The sequence below is a fragment of the Corylus avellana genome, chromosome 2 (genome assembly GCF_965113065.1).
Source record: "Corylus avellana chromosome 2, dhCorAvel1.hap1.2, whole genome shotgun sequence".
Taxonomy (NCBI): domain Eukaryota; kingdom Viridiplantae; phylum Streptophyta; class Magnoliopsida; order Fagales; family Betulaceae; genus Corylus; species Corylus avellana.
In genome coordinates this window covers 44,540,754-44,560,745 of record NC_142491.1, presented here as the reverse complement: position 1 = coordinate 44,560,745, position 19,992 = coordinate 44,540,754, and the positions used below count along the sequence as shown (strand labels likewise).

The 19,992-nt window shown below is 38.5% G+C and overlaps 1 protein-coding gene and 2 pseudogenes across 1 annotated transcript; all 3 read left to right on the top strand.

The window, feature by feature from the left end:
• The first annotated feature begins 3,334 nt into the window (after positions 1-3,334).
• Positions 3,335-5,081, top strand: LOC132167370 (cytochrome P450 89A2). Its single transcript, XM_059578322.2, has one exon. The coding sequence runs from the start codon at positions 4,060-4,062 to the stop codon at positions 4,948-4,950; it is 891 nt and encodes a 296-aa protein (XP_059434305.2). The 5' UTR covers positions 3,335-4,059; the 3' UTR covers positions 4,951-5,081.
• LOC148587781 (cytochrome P450 89A2 pseudogene) lies at positions 3,390-4,049 on the top strand (annotated as a pseudogene).
• Positions 5,082-15,444: 10,363 nt separating the features above from the next.
• LOC132191486 (cytochrome P450 89A2 pseudogene) lies at positions 15,445-17,285 on the top strand (annotated as a pseudogene).
• Positions 17,286-19,992: the final 2,707 nt, after the last annotated feature.

Genomic DNA, 19,992 nt, shown 5'->3' with positions numbered 1-19,992 from the left:
GTAATTAAGTTAAAGAAATGTTTTCATAGGACTATAATCTTTTATATTGAAAGGTAAAAAGGAATTACAGTGAAAAATGCATTACTTTTAGTAATAGTACCATGTCAAGGAGTGTGTATTTGAGAGTGTGTAGCATTTCTAAATTTTAAAAACTTGCTTGGTTGTTGAGATATATACGGGCTGGGATGATGTGCTGAGGTGGGGACTAAGGATGTGGAAGATGAAATCAATGAAGGCCCATTTTATGCAAATCGGATGGAGTACTACAATTTATACTGTTTGGAAGCAAAAAAACAATGTTAGACAAGGAAATCAAATCCTTAAAGAGGAGAAAATTGTTTTACAAATGAAGTGGGAAGTTAGATCACCTATTATTGCCATTGGGAGTTTAAGTGATCAAGGGAGAATGAAGAACTTTGTGGTAGCTGTGGTTGATTCTGTTTTGAGTAGTCTGTATATGGTATTCTGAGTGTTTTTTTTTTTTTTTGCAGAACTTGAATATTGCTGCAGGCTAGATTGATGGCAGAGATGGGTGTAAAGTGTTTCTGCAGAGTTGAAACCGCAGTTTTGTGTTTGGTTGTATGTTGTCAAAATTGGAGGGTTTCATTTATCCAAAAAAAAAACAAAAAAAACGCATTACTTTAAGGGTGAGCTTTATTAAATGTATATAAGGTTTTTTATTTTATTTTTTTCTATTCAAAGTGGGGAAGGGGAAAGGGAATTACAAGAAAAAAAAAAAAAAAAAAAAAAAGCCAAAAAACCTTCCGAAGAACAACCGGAAATGGGTCAAATGAATGACCCAGCCCATCAAGCGAACTGAAACGGTCAATAAAGGCTAAATTATATGGCAAAATTCTGTAAACGGAACAAAACCTATCAAAATTACCATCAGTGGTAGGTAGAAGAAACCAAATCCGATAGTAAGTAAAGAGAGGAAAAATTCTATCAAAAAATGAAAAAGCGACTAGTTCAAGGAACTGGCCAGAAAATAGAAACACAAGGAACATAAAATTACAAGGAAAAATAAAATTAAAGCAAATAAAATCGCAGCATAGCAATACCAGAGATGGACAAAGCGGAAGAAGGTAGCCAGACCTGATGGGGCTGTTAAGTGAGCGAAGCGTCTCGCGAGCAAGCTCGGGCTCGGCTCGCATAAGCTTGGCTCGTGCTCGACTCGAATATTAAATGAAGCACTTCATGAACACAAATCCTAACTCGAATATTAAACGAAGCAAGTTCGGCTCGACTCGGCTAGGCTCGTGAGCAAGCTCGTATAAGCTCGTGTGTGTGTGTATATATATAAACTAAGTAATACATAATTAATTATAAATCTCATAATTATTAAAATCTTAAAATTGCATTTATATTTAAGTGTTAGAGAATGAAAAATTATAAACCCTTCGTGATCAAAGAGAGAGAGAGAGAGAGCAATCATTAAAAAGACCTCGATTCAATTAGAGCAGACCTTAACGAAATGAAAAAGAATCAAGTAGAAACTATTGAGGGAGATTGCAAAAGGCATAAACTATTGAAGAATCATACAGACCCAAACACTATCACTACTTATTTGATGAGCGAGAGTGAGAGAGTGGGAAATGAGAGTTCAGGTGGAAGATGCGTTGTGACTGGTGAGATGGATTGAGAGAGAGACGTTGAAAAAATAGTTTTTTGTAGGGGTCGTTGTCCCAATGCAGTCTGAATGTAACCTGTTAACTTGTCCCACATTGTTAAGAAAACATTAATCTCAAAGTTTGTTTATCTATAAAAGGATGCATATCCTTTCTCTTTGAAACCAAATGCCTTACTGTATTGACTCAGGCTCCATACTCGACTAGCCAGGTTAAGCAAATACTCATATGCAAACTAACTTCTTAAGCCGTTTAAGAGTACTTGAAGTTAATTTTTTTTTTTAAAAAAAACAAAAACATTAAATATAAGAGCCAGCTCGCGAGCTAGCTCGGCTCGACTTATTATTAGCTCGAGCTCGATTTTTTTGGCTCGCCATTGAGCTCGACTCGAGCTCGAGCTCAAGTAAAATTTAAACAAGCCAAGCCTGAACAAGGAAAGCTCGCTCAAACTCGACTCGTTTACACCTCTAGATGCGTGGAAGCCATTGACTGGCGCATGAGGACCACCCGCCGGCAGTTGTTATCGGGAGGCGGGGAAAAGCCACAAAAGCAGTCGCCAGTAGTGGTGAGTTTTATCAAAGGTATATAAGCTCTTGACTTTTACCAAATGGTGAGTTTTACCTAATGTTTTACATAGGTTAAATATAATATTAATCTTATGTATATAAGTTTTTGGGTATTATCTCTTTGTAAGTTGGTTTTCGAGAGTGAGTTATATTTAAAGTTTGTATCAATCAGTGAAAATGATGAGGACAATTTTATTAATGATCTTGTTTAGCAATAGGAAAGGAGATTATTGATTTGAATTTTTGTATAAGCATAGGCGTAACCAGAAATTTTAGAGTAGGGGCAATTTTTTTTTTTTTTTAAATGTGGAGAGGAAATTAACTTTTTGAGACCTAAAAAATAAAAAAATAATAAAAAACATATTTTTGGAAGGTTTTTTAAATTTTTGGACACAACTTATCGTTGATTTGTATATTAGAATAAAATTTTAAATTTACTTTACTTCTGAAATTTTAAGAGTTTTTTAATTTGAATTTCACTGTTTAAAATTTTTTTAATTCAGACCTTTTATTACTAATTTTCGTCTAATTTGACGGAAATCATCTCACATTTGTCTCACGTGAAATTTTGATGCCATTTATTTCAATTTTACCCTTATTAAAATCTATAAAATGATATAATTATCCTCAATTTCATAAGTTTTATTGAGGGTAATTACGTAATTTTATAAATTTTAATAAATGCAAAATTAAAATAGAAGACATCAAAATCTCAATCCCACAGAATAATTTTCTTCAAATTAGACAAATTAGTAAGGAAAGGTTTCAATTAAAATCTTTTTAAATATTAAGTGAATACATTATTAATTTTTAAACATTAAAGTTTGAATTAAAAAATTAAAAAATTCTTAAAACTTTAAAGATTTTCTCCTAGAATAAACGCAAGCTTTGACAGTACTCTACTTTCATGTTTTTTGATTTAAATAACTACTTTTGTGAACGTCGATTTTGCCAAAATGAATTATTCAAATATAGAATGTGAAATGAAAATAATAGTTGAGACAAGAATCTGCGTAACGTTTTTCAAAAACGCAGTAGCGTATACCATTTCTCTTTCCAATAAAACAATCTATTGCATATTTGCATGTCTGACACTTATATATATAAGCAGAGTGGGCTTAACGGCCCATTGTTGACTTGTTGCTATTTCTCACGTTTGGTCTCCTTTCTCATCATAAGAGATAAGGCTAGAAACATGGAGGCTTGGTTCCTCATCCTCATCTCACTCTGCATCTCAGTCCTACTCAACCGTCTGATTGTCGCCAAGAAAAGCTCCAAAACCCAGCAGCTCCCTCCCGGACCCTTCACCGTCCCCATCATCGGCAGAATCCTATGGCTCCGCAAGTCCATCTCCGAGCTCGAGCCTATCATCCGCAACCTCCACTTCAGGTACGGGCCCATGGTCACGCTCCGAATCGGCAAGCGCCCGGCCATCTTCGTGGCCAACAGAGACCTCGCCCACAAAGCACTCGTCCAAAACGGCGCCGTATTCACTGACCGCCCCCCAGCCCTCCCCATCAATAAGATCATCTCCTGCAACCAGCACAACATCAGCTCCGCGTTCTACGGCCCCACATGGCGCATCCTCCGCCGCAACCTCACCTCCGAGATCCTAAACCCTTCGCGCGTCAAGTCCTACTCTCGCGCCCGCAAGTGGGTTTTGGACATCCTTCTCAACCGCCTTATATCTCACTCCACGACGGAGTCCGGCAACGTTAACCCAGTCGTTCTGATTGACCATTTCCAATACGCCATGTTTTGCTTGTTGGTACTCATGTGTTTCGGGGGACAAGCTCAGCGAGACCCAGATAAAGGAAATCGAAAAAGCGCAGCGTCACTTGCTTTTGGGCTTTAGCCGCTTTAACATGCTCAATTTTTGGCCGACGCTTGGGAAGATAATATTCCGTAAGCGTTGGGAGGAGTTTTGGAAGCTTCGGAGATCCCAGGACGATGTACTGATGCCTTTGATAGAAGCGAGGAAGAGAGCGAAGCAGGAAAGGGCAAGCAAGGCAAAAGAGGACGACGTAGACACAGATGATGAGTTTGTGGTGTCGTACGTGGACACGTTGTTGGATTTGGAGTTGCCGGAGGAGAAGAGGAAGCTTGAAGACGGGGAAATGATTAGCTTGTGCTCGGAGTTTCTCAACGCGGGCACGGACACTACATCCACGGCGTTGCAGTGGATAATGGCGAATTTGGTGAAATACCCACACATCCAAGAGAGGGTTTGGGCAGAGATTAAAGGGGTCGTTGTGGGGGATGGAGAGAAGGAGGTGAAGGAGGAGGATTTGCATAAGTTGCCGTATTTGAAGGCAGTGGTTTTGGAGGGTTTAAGGCGGCACCCACCTGGGCATTTCGTGCTGCCACATGCGGTGACAGAGGATGTGGTCTTGGACGGCTACTTGGTGCCCAATAATGCCAGTTTGAATTTCTTGGTGGCGGATATGGGATGGGACCCCAAGGTGTGGAAGGATCCCATGGCGTTCAAGCCTGAAAGGTTTCTGAGTGGTGGTGGAGGGGAAGTGTTTGATATAACGGGAAGCAGAGAGATCAAGATGATGCCTTTTGGGGCAGGGAGGAGAATTTGTCCTGGGTTTGGCTTGGCCATGCTTCATTTGGAATATTTTGTGGCCAATTTGGTATGGAATTTTGATTGGAAAGCTGTGGATGGAGATGAGGTTGATTTGTCAGAGAAGCAGGAGTTCACCATGGTGATGAAGTACCCATTGAAGGCCCATCTATCTCCCAGGTTTTGAATGGTCTGGTTGATTTTCTTGGTAAGATGTCAATGTCAACTTTGAATCAAACACTATAGCTATATTAAATGAAGGAATGAAAGCCTGAGTGACTTTGTGTGGCTCTGGCTCTATGTGTTTTTCTTTCAACAGACCTATGCTTTACCATAAGTTCGTTGGCTCCTTCTATTGAAAATGGAAGAGAATGCTCAAACTTGGAGAAAAATCAACTCAACTTCTCATTAGAATTGCATGTACATTATATACGTAGTCTGTTTGAGCTTAGTTTGAAACAAAATTAGTTTAAACATGTGCACTTTAAGTGCTAAATAATAGCAACCAACTTACAACTGAAAGCTAACTAATAAACTTGCAACTTAGTAACTAAACTCCTCCTACAATCATGGAGTCTGTTGCATGCTGATGTGGAAGCATGGTAAGTTGCTTGGCTGCTCTGCTTGTATTCTCAATACTCCCCCTCAGGATGAGATTTGATAAAAAAAACTCAGGAAGAGTAAATATTATAAAGACTCATCTTGGACACCAAAGGATGAAATAAAGAAGAACCAAGATCTTTTGTAAAAACATCTGCCAACTGATGTTGTGATGAAACATGAAAGGTTCGAATAATACCAATTTGCAACTTTTCTCGTACTACATAACAGTCAATGGCAATATGTTTTGTACACTCATGAAAGACAGGGTTTGCTGCAATGTGAAGAGCAGCTTTACTGTCACAATAGAGCAAGGCAGTTTGAAGGGGAACTTGTAAGTCTTGGAGAAGAGTTCTAAGCCACACAACCTCACAACAAGTGGAAGCCATGGCCCTGTACTCAGCCTTTGCAGATGACCTGGAAACGGTTGTCTGTTTCTTAGATTTCCATGAAATTAATGCATTATCAAGGAAAATACAATACCCTGTCACAGACCTTCTTATATCTGAGCAACCAGCCCAATCTGAGTCACAAAATGCCTTCATTTGTAAAGTGGAAGTAACAGGAAAGAACAACCCTTGAGCAGGAGAAGCTTTAATATATCTGAGTACTCTATTGGCGGCTTCTAAGTGTGGAACTCTAGGCTTGTCCATAAACTGGCTGAGAACCTGAACAACAAAGGAAATATCAGGTCTTGTTATGGTGAGATAGAGTAGTCTACCAACAAGCCTTCTGTATGAAGTAGGATCGTCTAAGATTGAACCAGAATCTTTAGAAAACTTCACATTAGGTCCCATTATTTTGCAAGTTTTGAGGCCAACATACCAGTATCTTCAAGAATCTCCAAAGCATATTTTCTCTGACAAACAAAGAGACCAAGCTCACTTCGAGCTATTTCCAAACCAAGAAAATATTTCAACTGTCCAAGATCTTTAAGCTTAAACCTATCATTAAGCACTGTAGTAAACTTGGAAACCTCAATTGGATTATCACCGGCAAGTATGATATCATCTACATATACCAGTAAGGCAATAAATGAACCATCTAAAGTTCTAGTGAACAATGTGTAATTAGCTCTAGATTAGACAAACCCAAACTCAATCAAAGCAGAAGAAAACTTTGCAAACCACTGCCGGGAAGCTTGCTTTAGACCATAAAGTGATTTGTTAAGCTTACATACCTTGGACTCCCCTTTTTTAGAAAAACAAGGAGGCAATAACATGTAGACCTCTTCATCAAGATTGCCATTAAGAAAGACATTATTTACATCCAACTGGTGAAGATGCCATTTCTTTGCAGCTGCAACTGCCAAAAGAGTTCTCACTGTTGTGAGTTTAGCCACAGGAGAAAAAGTTTCATAATAATCCAATCCCTCACATTGGTTATAACCCTTTGCTACCAATCTTGCTTTACACCTTTTCAAAGTCCCATCAGACTTTAACTTCACCTTATAAACCCACTTACATCCAATAGCTTGCTTTGAAGCAGGAAGATCAACTACTGTCCAAGTATTATTAAGTTCAAGAGCCTTGATCTCATTATCCATAGCCTCACGCCACTCCTCAAATTTGACGGCTTGAGTATATGACTTGGGTTCAACAATAGCAGAAACAGAAAGACTAAAAGATTTATGATTAAATGAAAGCTTGTTATATGAAAGAACTGAAGACAAATCATAACGAATACCTGAAGATGGAGAGACTGCTGTGGGTTCTGAAGTGGAGGCAGCAATATGACTAGGGGTGGGCAAAAACCCGCCCGCCCCGCAAACCCGCCCCGCCCCGAGCGGTTTTTAGGTATATTTTTGCGGGTTCGGGTAGGACCTCTCCAACCCGTGCGGGGTGGGGCGGGTTGCAGGAATAGAGATTTATTTCATGCGGGTACCCGCCCCGCCCCGATCCGACCCGCCCAAGTATAAAACTATTAAAACTTAAAAAACCCTAACCTAATTTCCTAACTCTCTCTTTCAGTTTCAGCCGCCTCTCTCCCTCCCTTCCTCTCTAAGCCTCTCGTCTCTTGCTCTTTCTCCATCTCTTTCGCTCTCGCTCTCGCTCTCTCTTCGTCGCTCTTGCTTGCTCGTCTGCGCCGCCGCTCCACCTCAAATCACTGGCTGTTGTGCCGCTCCCACCTCCACTCCACAGACCACGATCCACGATCCAGGTTTTTCTCTCTCTCTAGGCCTCTTTCATGAATGGGAACCAAAAGATCTTTTATCATTAAGATCTAATCATTCTTTGGTTTTCTATTCCGTTGTTTATAGGTTTGATGTTGGGTTGGGTTGTGTTTGTTTGTTTCTTGGTATTCTGATGTAGGGTTTGTTTGGAAATGGAGAACAAGAAACCTGCAGAAGAGACGAAAATGGAGGAGAAGAACCCAACCTGCACAACCCGCATCAACCCGCCCCGCCCCGCGCAACCCGAACCCGCGCGGTTTTGTTAATTTTGCTCGGGTGACGGGTTGAAAAATTCAAAACCCGCAGGGTGCGGGGCGGGTGGAAAAAAAACCCCAAACCCGCCCCGCCCCGACCCGTGCCCACCCCTAAATATGACAGTGATAGTCATGCAAATATCCTGGTCTATGTTTTACCCTAGAAGACTTTCTAAGTGGCTGTTGTGAAATTTCTAAATGTGGACTTGCAGAATCAGAATCAAATGTTATAACATCATGAATTTGATCTGAGTTATGAGTACTAGACTGCAAAGAATTTGAAGATGAAGTTGGAATCATAGGATGTGGTAAACTGACCACTGATTCAGGTAAACAATGATCAGGAATGGATAAAGGAATGACTGAATCAGTAAAAAGAAATTTTAAATCAGGATATTTCATTACATAAGGAAAATTGGTTTCATGGAAAATAACATCTCTTGATACAAACACAATTTTAAGAGTTAAATCATAAAACTTGTACCCTTTAATGCCATATGGATATCCAAGAAATATGAAGGGTCTAGCTCTAGGATCAAACTTGTGTCTATTTCTAAGAAGAGTGTTTGCATAACAAAGGCAACCAAACTTGTGTCTATTCCTATGATGGATTGTCTTAGTGTTCTTTGTTAGTATGCATTTGTATTTGGAAATAAATACCAAGATTGCAGAAATTTTTTTGCTTGTTCTACTATGTCTTCTTATTAATTTTTTCATGTAATTAATTAAAAGAAATGTTTTCATAGGACTATAATCTTTTATATTGAAAGGTAAAAAGGAATTACAGTGAAAAATGCATTACTTTTAGTAATAGTACCATGTCAAGGAGTATGTATTTGAGAGTGTGTAGCCTTTCTCAATTTTAAAAACTTGCTTGGTTGATGAGATATATACGGGCTGGGATGATGTGCTGAGGTGGGGACTAAGGATGTGGAAGATGAAATCAATGAAGGCCCATTTTATGCAAATCGGATGGAGTACTACAATTTATACTGTTTGGAAGCAAAAAAACAATGTTAGACAAGGAAATCAAATCCTTAAAGAGGAGAAAATTGTTTTACAAATGAAGTTGGAGGTTAGATCACCTGTTATTGCTATTGGGAGTTTAAGTGATCAAGGGAGAATGGGGAACTTTGTGGTAGCTGTGGTTGATTCTGTTTTGAGTAGTATGTATATGGTATTCTGAGTGTTTTTTTTTTTTGTTGTTGCAGAACTTGGATATTGCTGCAGGCTAGATTGATGGCAGGGATGGGTGTAAAGTGTTTCTGCAGAGTTGAAACCGCAGTTTTGTGTTTGGTTGTATGTTGTCAAAATTGGAGGGGTTTCATTTATCCAAAAAAGAAAAAAAGAAAAAAAAAAGGCATTACTTTAAGGGTGAGTTTTATTAAATGTATATAAGCTTTTTTATTTTATTTTTTCCTATTCAAAGTGGGGAAGGGGAAAGGGAATTACAAGAAAATAAAAAACAAAGTCGAAAGAACCTTCAGAAGAGTAGTCGGGAATGGGTCAAATGAATGACCCAGCCCATCAACCAAACTGAAACGGCCAATAAGGCTAAAAAATATGGCAAGATTCTGTAAACGGAACAAAACTCATCAAGGTTAACATTACGACCATCAATGCTAGGTAGAAGAAACCAAATCCGATCATCAGTAGTTGGTAAAGAGAGGAAGAATTCTATCAAAAAATTCAAAAGCGACTAGTTCAAGGAACTAGCTAGCAAATAGAAACACAATGAACATAAAATTACAAGGAAAAATAAAAGAAAAGCAAATAAAATCTCAGAATAGCAATACTAGAGATGGACAAGGCGAAGGAAGGCGGCCTGACCCGATGTGTGGAAGCCATTGACCGGCGCATCAGGACCACCCGCCGACTATTGTAGTCAGGAGGCGGGGAAAAGCCACAAAAGCGGTCGGCAGTAGTGGTGAGTTTTATCAAAGGTATATAAGCTCTTGACTTTTACCAAAGCATGAGTTTTACCTAGTGTCTTACATAGGTTAAATATAATACTAAGGAAAAATTACAGTTTACCCCCTCCACCCCAAAGTTGTCAGCGATTTGCAAATTCAACATCCAAAGTTTCAATTTTTGCAATTCACCTTCCTAAAGTTTCAATTTTTTTCAATTCAGGCATTCCATCAATCAAAGCCGCTTTGATTGACGGAACAGTGATCACGTGCGACGCACGTGATCACTTTACGCGTTTTAGTACCGAAAATACCCCCATTAACATTACCACCCTCACTCACGCCCTAACCCAGCTGACCCACGCCCAACCCAACCCAACCCAACCATTTAGGCTTTACTTACTTTAAACAACAAATAAATAAGTCACACTGTCAAAGCCGAAGCACGCACGGGGTGAAGAAGCTGCTAACCCACGAGAGAAAGGGACGCGACAGAGGGAGAACCCACCTCCTCGACAGCCCATCGACAACCTGCACGACAACCACTCGAGAACCACCCAAAGTTTGAACTTTTGCGCATTTGTGTAGGATGAGGTAAGTTTTTGCCTTTTTGAATTCGTAAATTTGCACCGAACTGTGTAGTAGAAAACTAAGGCTTTTGGTAAATTGGGGTTTTCGTGAGGGGGTTTTTTATTTGGTTATCCCTAACTCTGTGATGTTGATTTATTGTTAACAAAAAATGTTTTCTATTGTATTTGGATTTATTGTGAAGAGAGAGAGAAACGATGGAGTATACCTCAACTTCTGGAGTTTCATCTTCACCGCATAGGCTTTGCTACTGTGAGCGGCCGATGGTTGTAAAAACAGTTTAAACAGAGCACAATTTCGGGAGGAGGTTTATCGGTTGCGAAAATTACAAGGCACGTTTTATGTTTATGATGAGTATTGCGAAAATTTGGGTAAGTTCTTCAAACACATAGTTTCTTGTTTAGGGTTGTAATTTTCGTTGTGGGTTCTTTAGGATTTAGGATAAGTATTGATAATTTATTGTTTTAATTTCTTGTTTATGGTTTTAATTTTTGTTGTTGGTTATGTGTTTAGGTTGAGTACTGATAATTAGGGTTTAGGGTTATGGTTGTGAGTTCTTTGTTTAGGATGTGCTATAATTTGTTTAGGGTTTAGGGAAATTTGTAGGGAAGAGTGCTTTCAATCTACGCACATGAGTGGTTTGAACATGTCATACTTCTCGCGCATGGCTTTTATTGTCAATATATAAGAGCATCCAAAAAGTTTATGTATTTTAAAATTTTATGTGTAATGGTTTAAGCGTGATGCTTGTGTAATGGTTGAAAACCATTTAGCTATCGAATTTTATGTGTAATGGTTTTTCAACTACACAATCGAATTTTATCATATTCAATAGTGTAGTTGAAAAAAAAAATGATTGTGAAAAAACTTCATCATTTAGCTATTTTAAATGTAAAATTTGTTGTACATGAATTCTAACCATTATGTTATATAAATAAGACCGTAATTAAAGTTCCAACTATTATGTACTCACTAGTTTAATTTTGAGTGAAAACCCTAATTAAAAGGGAATGTCATTAATTGCTTTTGTCATTATAAACTAATATTTGTTTACTCTTTTACAGATCAACTGAGATTGTGGTTACTTTGAATGAATTGATCCTGAGTTGTGTGCGAAATGTAAAAGGGTTGGAACTTGGTTCTGGCGAAAGCACAAAAAATTGTTGTCAGAAGCAAAACGGTGTGAAGACATGGTTGAAGTTGAAGTCAGTAAGGTGAAGGTAGAAATGGAGAGAGAAAATCTGTGTGTGAAGGTAGAAATGAATAAAGAAATTGCCCGGTATTAGAAGGAAGTAGAATTGGGGAGATCAAACTCCATGCAGTTAAGAAGAATTACCAAACAATTCTTGCGTATTCCTATGTAATTTGTTTAAGTGTCATTTTCGTTTTGTTGTTTGGATACACTCCAAGTGGTCCGTATGAATGCAAGCTTGGCCGTTTGAAGTTGAACTGAGGTGTGTGTAATTTTAATATCATATTGTGTTTTTTTATGTTTGTGTCATTTTGGGAGCACAATGTGTTACTTTGTTTAGGGTTTAGGGAGCACAATGTGGTATTTTGTACTTATGTAATTGTGGGAGCACAATGTCATTTGTAGAGCCGTGTAATTCTAGAAGCTTATTTGAAATGTAATGTAATTTTTAATGAATTTATTAGTTGCTATATGAATGTAATTTCCTGATTTATGTAAATATGAATTGTGTGTATGTCATGCATTTGACCATAAAGTCACTTGGTATATTGAGTTTGATTTTTTACCTTTAAAAAAACATTTATCATTACAACTAATGCACCTTATTACAAAATTCTCCTCCGCACTTATAATTTAAATGGGTGATATAATGACGATTTACTAAAGAATTATAATGCTCGTGCTTGATAATTCCATTACCAACTTGCATATTATCAAAAAGGAAAACCTATACCATAAAAAAGAAATCAAGGTATATGAAAATCTATACCCTTCTGTAACGATTTTATGAAAGACATATGAAATACAATCTAAGTACCTTCACATCATAAAAAAAAATTAAAAAAAAAAAAATCTGTAGCAAGTAACTAAGCCTGTAACACATTCACAATTTCTATAAAAAAAATATGTTCATATTTCCAACCTACTTTCAACCAAGTAAAAACTATGTAACTTCACATCCTAAACAAAAAAAATCTGCAGCAAGTAACTAAGCCTGCCAACACATTCATAATTTCCATAAAAAATATGTCCATATTTCCAACCTACTTTCAACCAGGTAAAAACTAAGTACCTTCACATCGTAAACAAAAAAAAATCTGTAGCAAGTAACTAAGCCTGCAACACATTCACAACTTTCATAAAAAATGTGTCCATATTTCCAACCTACTTCCAACTAGGTAAAAATTATGTACCTTCACATCGTAAAAAAAAAAAAAATCTGCAACAAGTAACTATGCCTGCAAAACATTCACAATTTTCATAAAAAATATGTCCATATTTCCAACATACTTCCAACCAGGTAAAAACTAAGTACATTCACATCGTAAACAAAAAAAAATCTGCAACAAGTAACTAAGCGTGCAACACATTCACAATTTCCATAAAAAAATATGTTCATATTTCCAACCTACTTTCAACCAGGTAAAAACTATGTACCTTCACATCATAAACAAAAAAAAAAATCTGCAGCAAGTAACTAAGCTTGCAGCACATTCACAATTTTCATAAAAAATATGTCAATATTTCCAACCTATTTTCAATCAGGTAAAAACTATATACCTTCACATCGTAAACAAAAAAACATCTGCAGTAAGTAACTAAGCCTGTAACACATTCACAATTTCCATAAAAAATATGTTCATATTTCCTACCTACTTCCAACCAGGTAAAAACTATGTACCTTCACATCGTAAAGAAAAAAAATCTGCAGCAAGTAACTAAGCCTGCAATACATTCACAATTTCCATAAAAAATATGTCCATATTTCCAACCTACTTCCAACCAGGTAAAAACTTATCCATACACATTACCAACTTCCAACCACATATATTGTTATCCATACACATTACCAACATCAAACCACTTCTATTGTTATCCATACACATTACAAATGAAAATCATATATATTGTTATCCATACACATTACCAACTTCCAGAGACACTAACAATTTAACAAAAAATGTAACATATCAAAACAACAAAAAACACATAAGGCTAATTGTCCATGACTTTAGGGCTTCCATTGTGGATTGAGTTGTTTTCTCTTGGCTTCTATAATTTTAATACCCTTTTCTACTGTTGTTACAATGCATTTTTCTTTCAACTTTGCAATAGTATCAGACTTTGCTGCAGCACCAGTACCTGCAGCTGTAGCACTAGTAGGTATAGCTATACCACTTCTGCCTGCAACACTAATGCCTACACCACCTCTGCCTGCACCACTTCTTCCTGCATCACTTCTTCCTGCAACATTAATGCCTATACCACCTCTGCCTGCACCACCTCTCACTGCAAAACTTCTGCCTCCACCACCTTGAACTGCACCCCCCCTAATTTTAGCCCCTTTAGGTCCACCACTCATAGTTTTCCGTCCAGTTCCACCAATTCTAGTTTTAGGCCCTGTACGTGAAGGTTCAGTTGCAGCAGGGACCTCTTCAGTGAGGTCAATATGTACAGGAGCCCTTGTAGGTGTACTACGAAAAATACCTCTAATCCTATCAAATGTAGGAGTCCTTGATGTTGGATCTCCTGTAACCATTACAGGAATTTCTATATCTTCTGTACCTTCCATCTTGCCCCATGCTGGAGGTAAGATAATTCGTGCCCCAAGTTCAAAGGGGGCGAAATTGCTATATTGGTCTTCAATAGGTGGAGGTGTTGCTTCGCCTTTTTTTTTTTTTTTGTCTCATTTTTGTTTTTCAGGATTAGTAATAAGAATTAATTAATGTTAATGTGAAGAAATTAGTTTTGCTTTATATATAAAAGAAAAGAAAAAAGGAAGGGGAAATTCATCTATTTTTAAAAAAAATAAAAAATAAAAGTAAAGAAAGTTGTTTGTAGCATTATGTTGCGAGCTTCTAATGGTTCAAAGAAAGTTGGATTTGTGGGGTGTATATGTGAGATTCATATGACCCACAAATTTAATGATAATTTTGAAAAAATAAGAAAAATAATAAGAAAAAAATTAGAAGAGAAAATCTAGCTTTTTTCTTATGTTGTAGCCTAACTACCTTTTTTTATTAGTCCTGGTACTTTTTAAAAAAAATCGGACACTGTGGTGATTGAAACGTCATGAGAATCAACGTTCGGTCCAACTGTCGTGTTACTAGATAAGCGGAAGTAGCTATAAGCTCATCATTCTCGTAAAAATCTAAGTGTATATATATATATTTTTATGAAATAATCCCTTAAAAATTAATTTTCACTCTCACAATTTTATTTATTTATAGTTCTGGCAATTTTCAGCAGGGGTAAAACGGCGGTTATGATTAGCGGTTATTAGCTAAAACCTCTAACAGTGACTACCTAGGCAGTTAGCAAAATTCATTAACTACGTTCGTTAACTGCTAACCAGTCGTTAGTGGTTAGTAACTACAATAACCGCTAACCTTTTTTAAAATTAAAAATTTTTAAAAAAAATCAAAATGATTCGTTTTTATTGTAATATAATAACAACATACTACATACGACATCATATCTAAATTTTTATATATATTTAAAATTTTAAACGCAAAAAATATATTATTTCATATATATATATATATGGCAGTGCAATCGCATTCAAAAGCAGTTAATGGTTAGCAGTTAATGGTTAATGGTTAACCCAAATCCAGCCAAGAACAGCAATCAAAATTAGAAATTTTTCTGCAATTTCTCTCACAGCTCCGTCTCTCTCCTTCTCCCTCTCGTGCTCTTCGTCTTTGGGTCTCTTTCTCCCTCTCAAAAAAAGCAAAGGAGAAAATAAAAGAAATGAACGAGTTGGAGAAGAAGAGGAGCAACAAGAAGACGGAGATGACGTGAGTTGAGGTTTTTTTTTTTTTAATAGTTTTAGTTTTTTAATTATTGATTTTTTAATATTTAATTAATTTCATATTATTATTTTAAAAATATTATTTTTTTCTTGCCAAAACAACCTAAAACTGGGTCGTTCGGTGCGGTCGTTCTGAACCACCGCACCTACGCCGGATTCGATATAAGGCCGGTTGTTTTGATTCTATTACTCACTTTTGGTCTCCTTTCTAATCATAAGAGATAAGACTAGAAACATGGAGGCCTGGTTCCTCATCCTCATCTCCCTCTGCATTTCAGTCCTACTCAACCGTCTGATTGTCGCCAAGAAAAGCTCCAAAACCCAGCAGCTCCCTCCCGGACCCTTCACCGTCCCCATCCTCGGCGGAATCCTATGGCTCCGCAAGTCCTCCGAGCTCGAGCCTATCATCCGCAACCTCCACGTCAGGTACGGGCCCATGTTCACGCTCCAAATGGGCAAGCACCCGGCCATCTACGTGGCCAACAGAGACCTCGCCCACAAAGCACTCGTCCAAAACGGCGCCGTATTCGCTAACCGCCCCGCAGCCCTTCCCATCAGTAAGATCCACTCCTGCAACCAGCACAACATCACCACCGGGTTCTACGGCCCCACATGGCGCATCCTCCGCCGCAACCTCACCTCCGAGATCCTAAACCCTTCGCGCGTCAAGTCCTACTCTCGCGCCCGCAAGTGGGTTTTGGACATCCTTCTCAACCGCCTTATATCTCACTCCACGACGGAGTCCGGCAACGTTAATCCAGTCGTTCTGATTGACCATTTCGGATACGCCATGTTTTGCTTGTTGGTACTCATGTGTTTCGGGGACAAGCTCAGCGAGACCCAGATAAAGGAAATCGAAAACGCGCAGCGTCACTTGCTTTTGGGCTTTAGCCGCTTTAACATGCTCAATTTTTGGCCGACGCTTGGGAAGATAATATTCCGTAAGCGTTGGGAGGAGTTTTGGAAGCTTCGGAGATCCCAGAACGATGTACTGATGCCTTTGATAGAAGCGAGGAGGAGAGCGAAGCAGGAGAGGGCAAGCAAGGCAAAAGAGGACGACGTAGACACAAATGATGAGTTTGTGGTGTCGTACGTGGACACGTTGTTGGATTTGGAGTTGCTGGACGAGAAGAGGAAGCTTGAAGACGGGGAAATCATTGGCTTGTGCTCGGAGTTTCTCGACGCGGGCACGGACACTACATCCACGGCGTTGCAGTGGATAATGGCGAATTTGGTGAAATACCCACACGTCCAAGAGAGGGTTTGGGCAGAGATTAAAGGGGTCGTTGTGGGGGATGGAGAGAAGGAGGTGAAGGAGGAGGATTTGCATAAGTTGCCGTATTTGAAGGCGGTGGTTTTGGAGGGTTTAAGGCGGCACCCACCTGCGCATTTCTTGCTGCCACATGCGGTGACGGAGGATGTGGTCTTGGACGGCTACTTGGTGCCCAATAATGCCAGTTTGAATTTCTTGGTGGCGGATATGGGATGGGACCCCAAGGTGTGGGAGGATCCCATGGCGTTCAAGCCTGAAAGGTTTCTGAGTGGTGGTGGAGGGGAAGTCTTTGATATAACGGGAAGCAGAGAGATCAAGATGGTGCCTTTTGGGGCAGGGAGGAGAATTTGTCCAGGAGTTGGCTTGGCCATGCTTCATTTGGAATATTTTGTGGCCAATTTGGTATGGAATTTTGATTGGAAAGCTGTGGATGGAGATGAGGTTGATTTGTCAGAGAAGCAGGAGTTCACCGTGGTGATGAAGTACCCATTGAAGGCCCATCTATCTCCCAGGTTTTGAATGGTCTGGTTGATTTTCTTGGTAAGATGTCAATGTCAACTTTGAATCAAACTCTACAGCTATATTAAATGAAGGAATGAAAGCCTGAGTGTCTTTGTGTGGCTCTGGCTCTGGCTCTATGTGTTTTTCTTTCAACAGACCTATGCTTTACCATAAGTTCGTTGGCTCCTTCCTATGATGGATTGTCTTAGTGTTCTTTGTTTGTATGCATTTGTATTTGGAAATAAATACCAAGATTGCGGGAATTTTTTTGCTTGTTCTACTATGTCTTCTTATTAATTTTTCCATGTAATTAATTTAAAGAAATGTTTTCATAGGACTATAATCTTTTATATTGAAAGGTAAAAAGGAATTACAGTGAAAAATGCATTACTTTTAGTAATAGTACCATGTCAAGGAGTATGTATTTGAGAGTGTGTAGCCTTTCTCAATTTTAAAAACTTGCTTGGTTGATGAGATATATACGGGCTGGGATGATGTGCTGAGGTGGGGACTAAGGATGTGGAAGATGAAATCAATGAAGGCCCATTTTATGCAAATCGGATGGAGTACTACAATTTATACTGTTTGGAAGCAAAAAAATAATGTTAGACAAGGAAATCAAATCCTTAAAGAGGAGAAAATTGTTTTACAAATGAAGTGGGAGGTTAGATCACCTGTTATTGTTATTGGGAGGTTAAGTGATCAAGGGAGAATGAAGAACTTTGTGGTAGCTGTGGTTGATTCTGTTTTGAGTTGTCTGTATATGGTATTTTGAGTGTTTTTTTTTTTTTGCAGAACTTGAATAGTGCTGCAGGCTAGATTGATGGCAGTAATGGGTGTAAAGTGTTTCTGCAGAGTTGAAACCGCAGTTTTGTGTTTGGTTGTATGTTGTCAAAATTGGAGGGTTTCATTTATCCAAAAAAAAAAAAAAAAAACGCATTACTTTAAGGGTGAGTTTTATTAAATGTGTATATGCTTTTTTATTTTATTTTTTTTTCTATTGAAAGTGGGAAAGGGAAAAGGGAATTACAAGAAAATAAAAAGCAAAGGCGAAAGAACCTTCCGAAGAACAGTCAAAAATGGGTTAAATGAATGACCCAGCCCATCAAGCGAACTGAAACGGCCAATAAAGGCTGTAAAATATGGCAAAATTCTGTAAACGGAACAAAACCTATCAGGGTTACCATCACGACCATCAGTGGTAGGTAGAAGAAACCGAATCCGATCATCAGTAGTTGGTAAAGAGAGGAAGAATTTTGTCAAAAAATGAAAAAGTGACCAGTTCAAGGAACTGGCCAGAAAATAGAAACACAAGGAACATAAAATTACAACGAAAAATAAAAGAAAAGCAAATAAAATCTCATAATAGCAATACTAGAGATGGACAAGGCGGAGGAAGGCCGCCAGACCCGATGCGTGGAAGCCATTGACCAGCGCATTAGGACCACCCGCCAGCAGTTGTATTCGGGAGGCGGAGAAAAGCCACAAAAGCGGTCGACAGTAGTGGTGAGTTTTATCAAAGGTATATAAGCTCTTGACTTTTGCCAAAGGGTGAGTTTTACCTAGTGTCTTACATAGGTTAAATATAATATTAAGGAAAAATTACTGTTTACCCCCCTCCCCCCCCCCCCCCCCCAACGTTATCAGCGATTTGCAATTCGACCTCCAAAGTTTCAATTTTTGGTATCCACCCCCGTAAAGTTTCAATTCTTTTCAATTCAGGCATTCGTCAGTCAAAGCCGCATTGACTGACGGAATAGTGATCACGTGAGACGCACGTGATCACTTTACGCGTTTTAGTACCGAAAATACCCCCATCAACATTACCACCCTCACTCACGCCCTAACTCAACTAACCCACGCCTAACCCAACCCAACCCAACCATTTAGGCTTTACTTACTTTAAACAACAAATAAACAAGTCACACTGTCAAAGCCGAAGCACGCACGAGGTGAAGAAGCTGCTGACCCACGATAGAAAGGGACGCAATAGAGGGAGAACCCACCTCCTCAACAGCCCATCGACAACCTGTGCGACAACCACTCGAGAACCACCCAAAGTTTGAACTTTTGCGCATTTGTGTAGGACGAGGTAAATTTTTGCCCTTTTGGATTCGTAAATTTGCACCGAACTGTGTAGTAGAAAACTAGGGTTTTTTGTAAATTGGGGTTTTCGTGAGGGGGTTTTTTATTTGGTTATCCCTAATTATGTGATGTTGATTTATTGTTAACAAAAATTGTTTTCTATTGTATTTGAATTTATTGCGAAGAGAGAGAGAGAAACGATGAAGTATACCTCAAGTTTTGGAGTTTCATCTTCACCGCAGAGGCTTTGCTACTGTGAGCGGCCGATGGTTGTAAAAACAGCTTAAACAGAGCACAATTTCGGGAGGTGGTTTGTGGGTTGCGAAAATTACAAGGCATGTTTTATGTTTATGATGAGTGTTGCGAAAATTTGGGCAAGTTCTTCAAACACGTAATTTCTTGTTTAGGGTTGTAATTTTCGTTGTGGGTTCTTTAGGGTTTTGGATAAGTATTGATAATTTCTTGTTTATGGTTTTAATTTTCGTTGTTGGTTATGTGTTTAGGTTGAGTACTGATAATTAGGGTTTAGGGTTATGGTTGTGGGTTCTTTGTTTAGTTCTTTGTTTAGGGTTTAGGGAAATTTGTAGGGAAGAGTGCTTTCAATCTACGCACATAAGTGGTTTGAACATGTCATACTTCTCGCGCATGGCTTTTATTGTCAATATATAAGAGCATCCAGAAGGTTTATGTATTTTAAAATTTTATGAGTAATGGTTTAGGCGTGATGCTTGTGTAATGGTTGAAAACCATTTAGCTATCGAATTTTATGTGTAATGGTTTTTCAACTACACTATTGAATTTTATCATATTCGATAGTGTAGTTGAAAAAAAAAAAATGATTG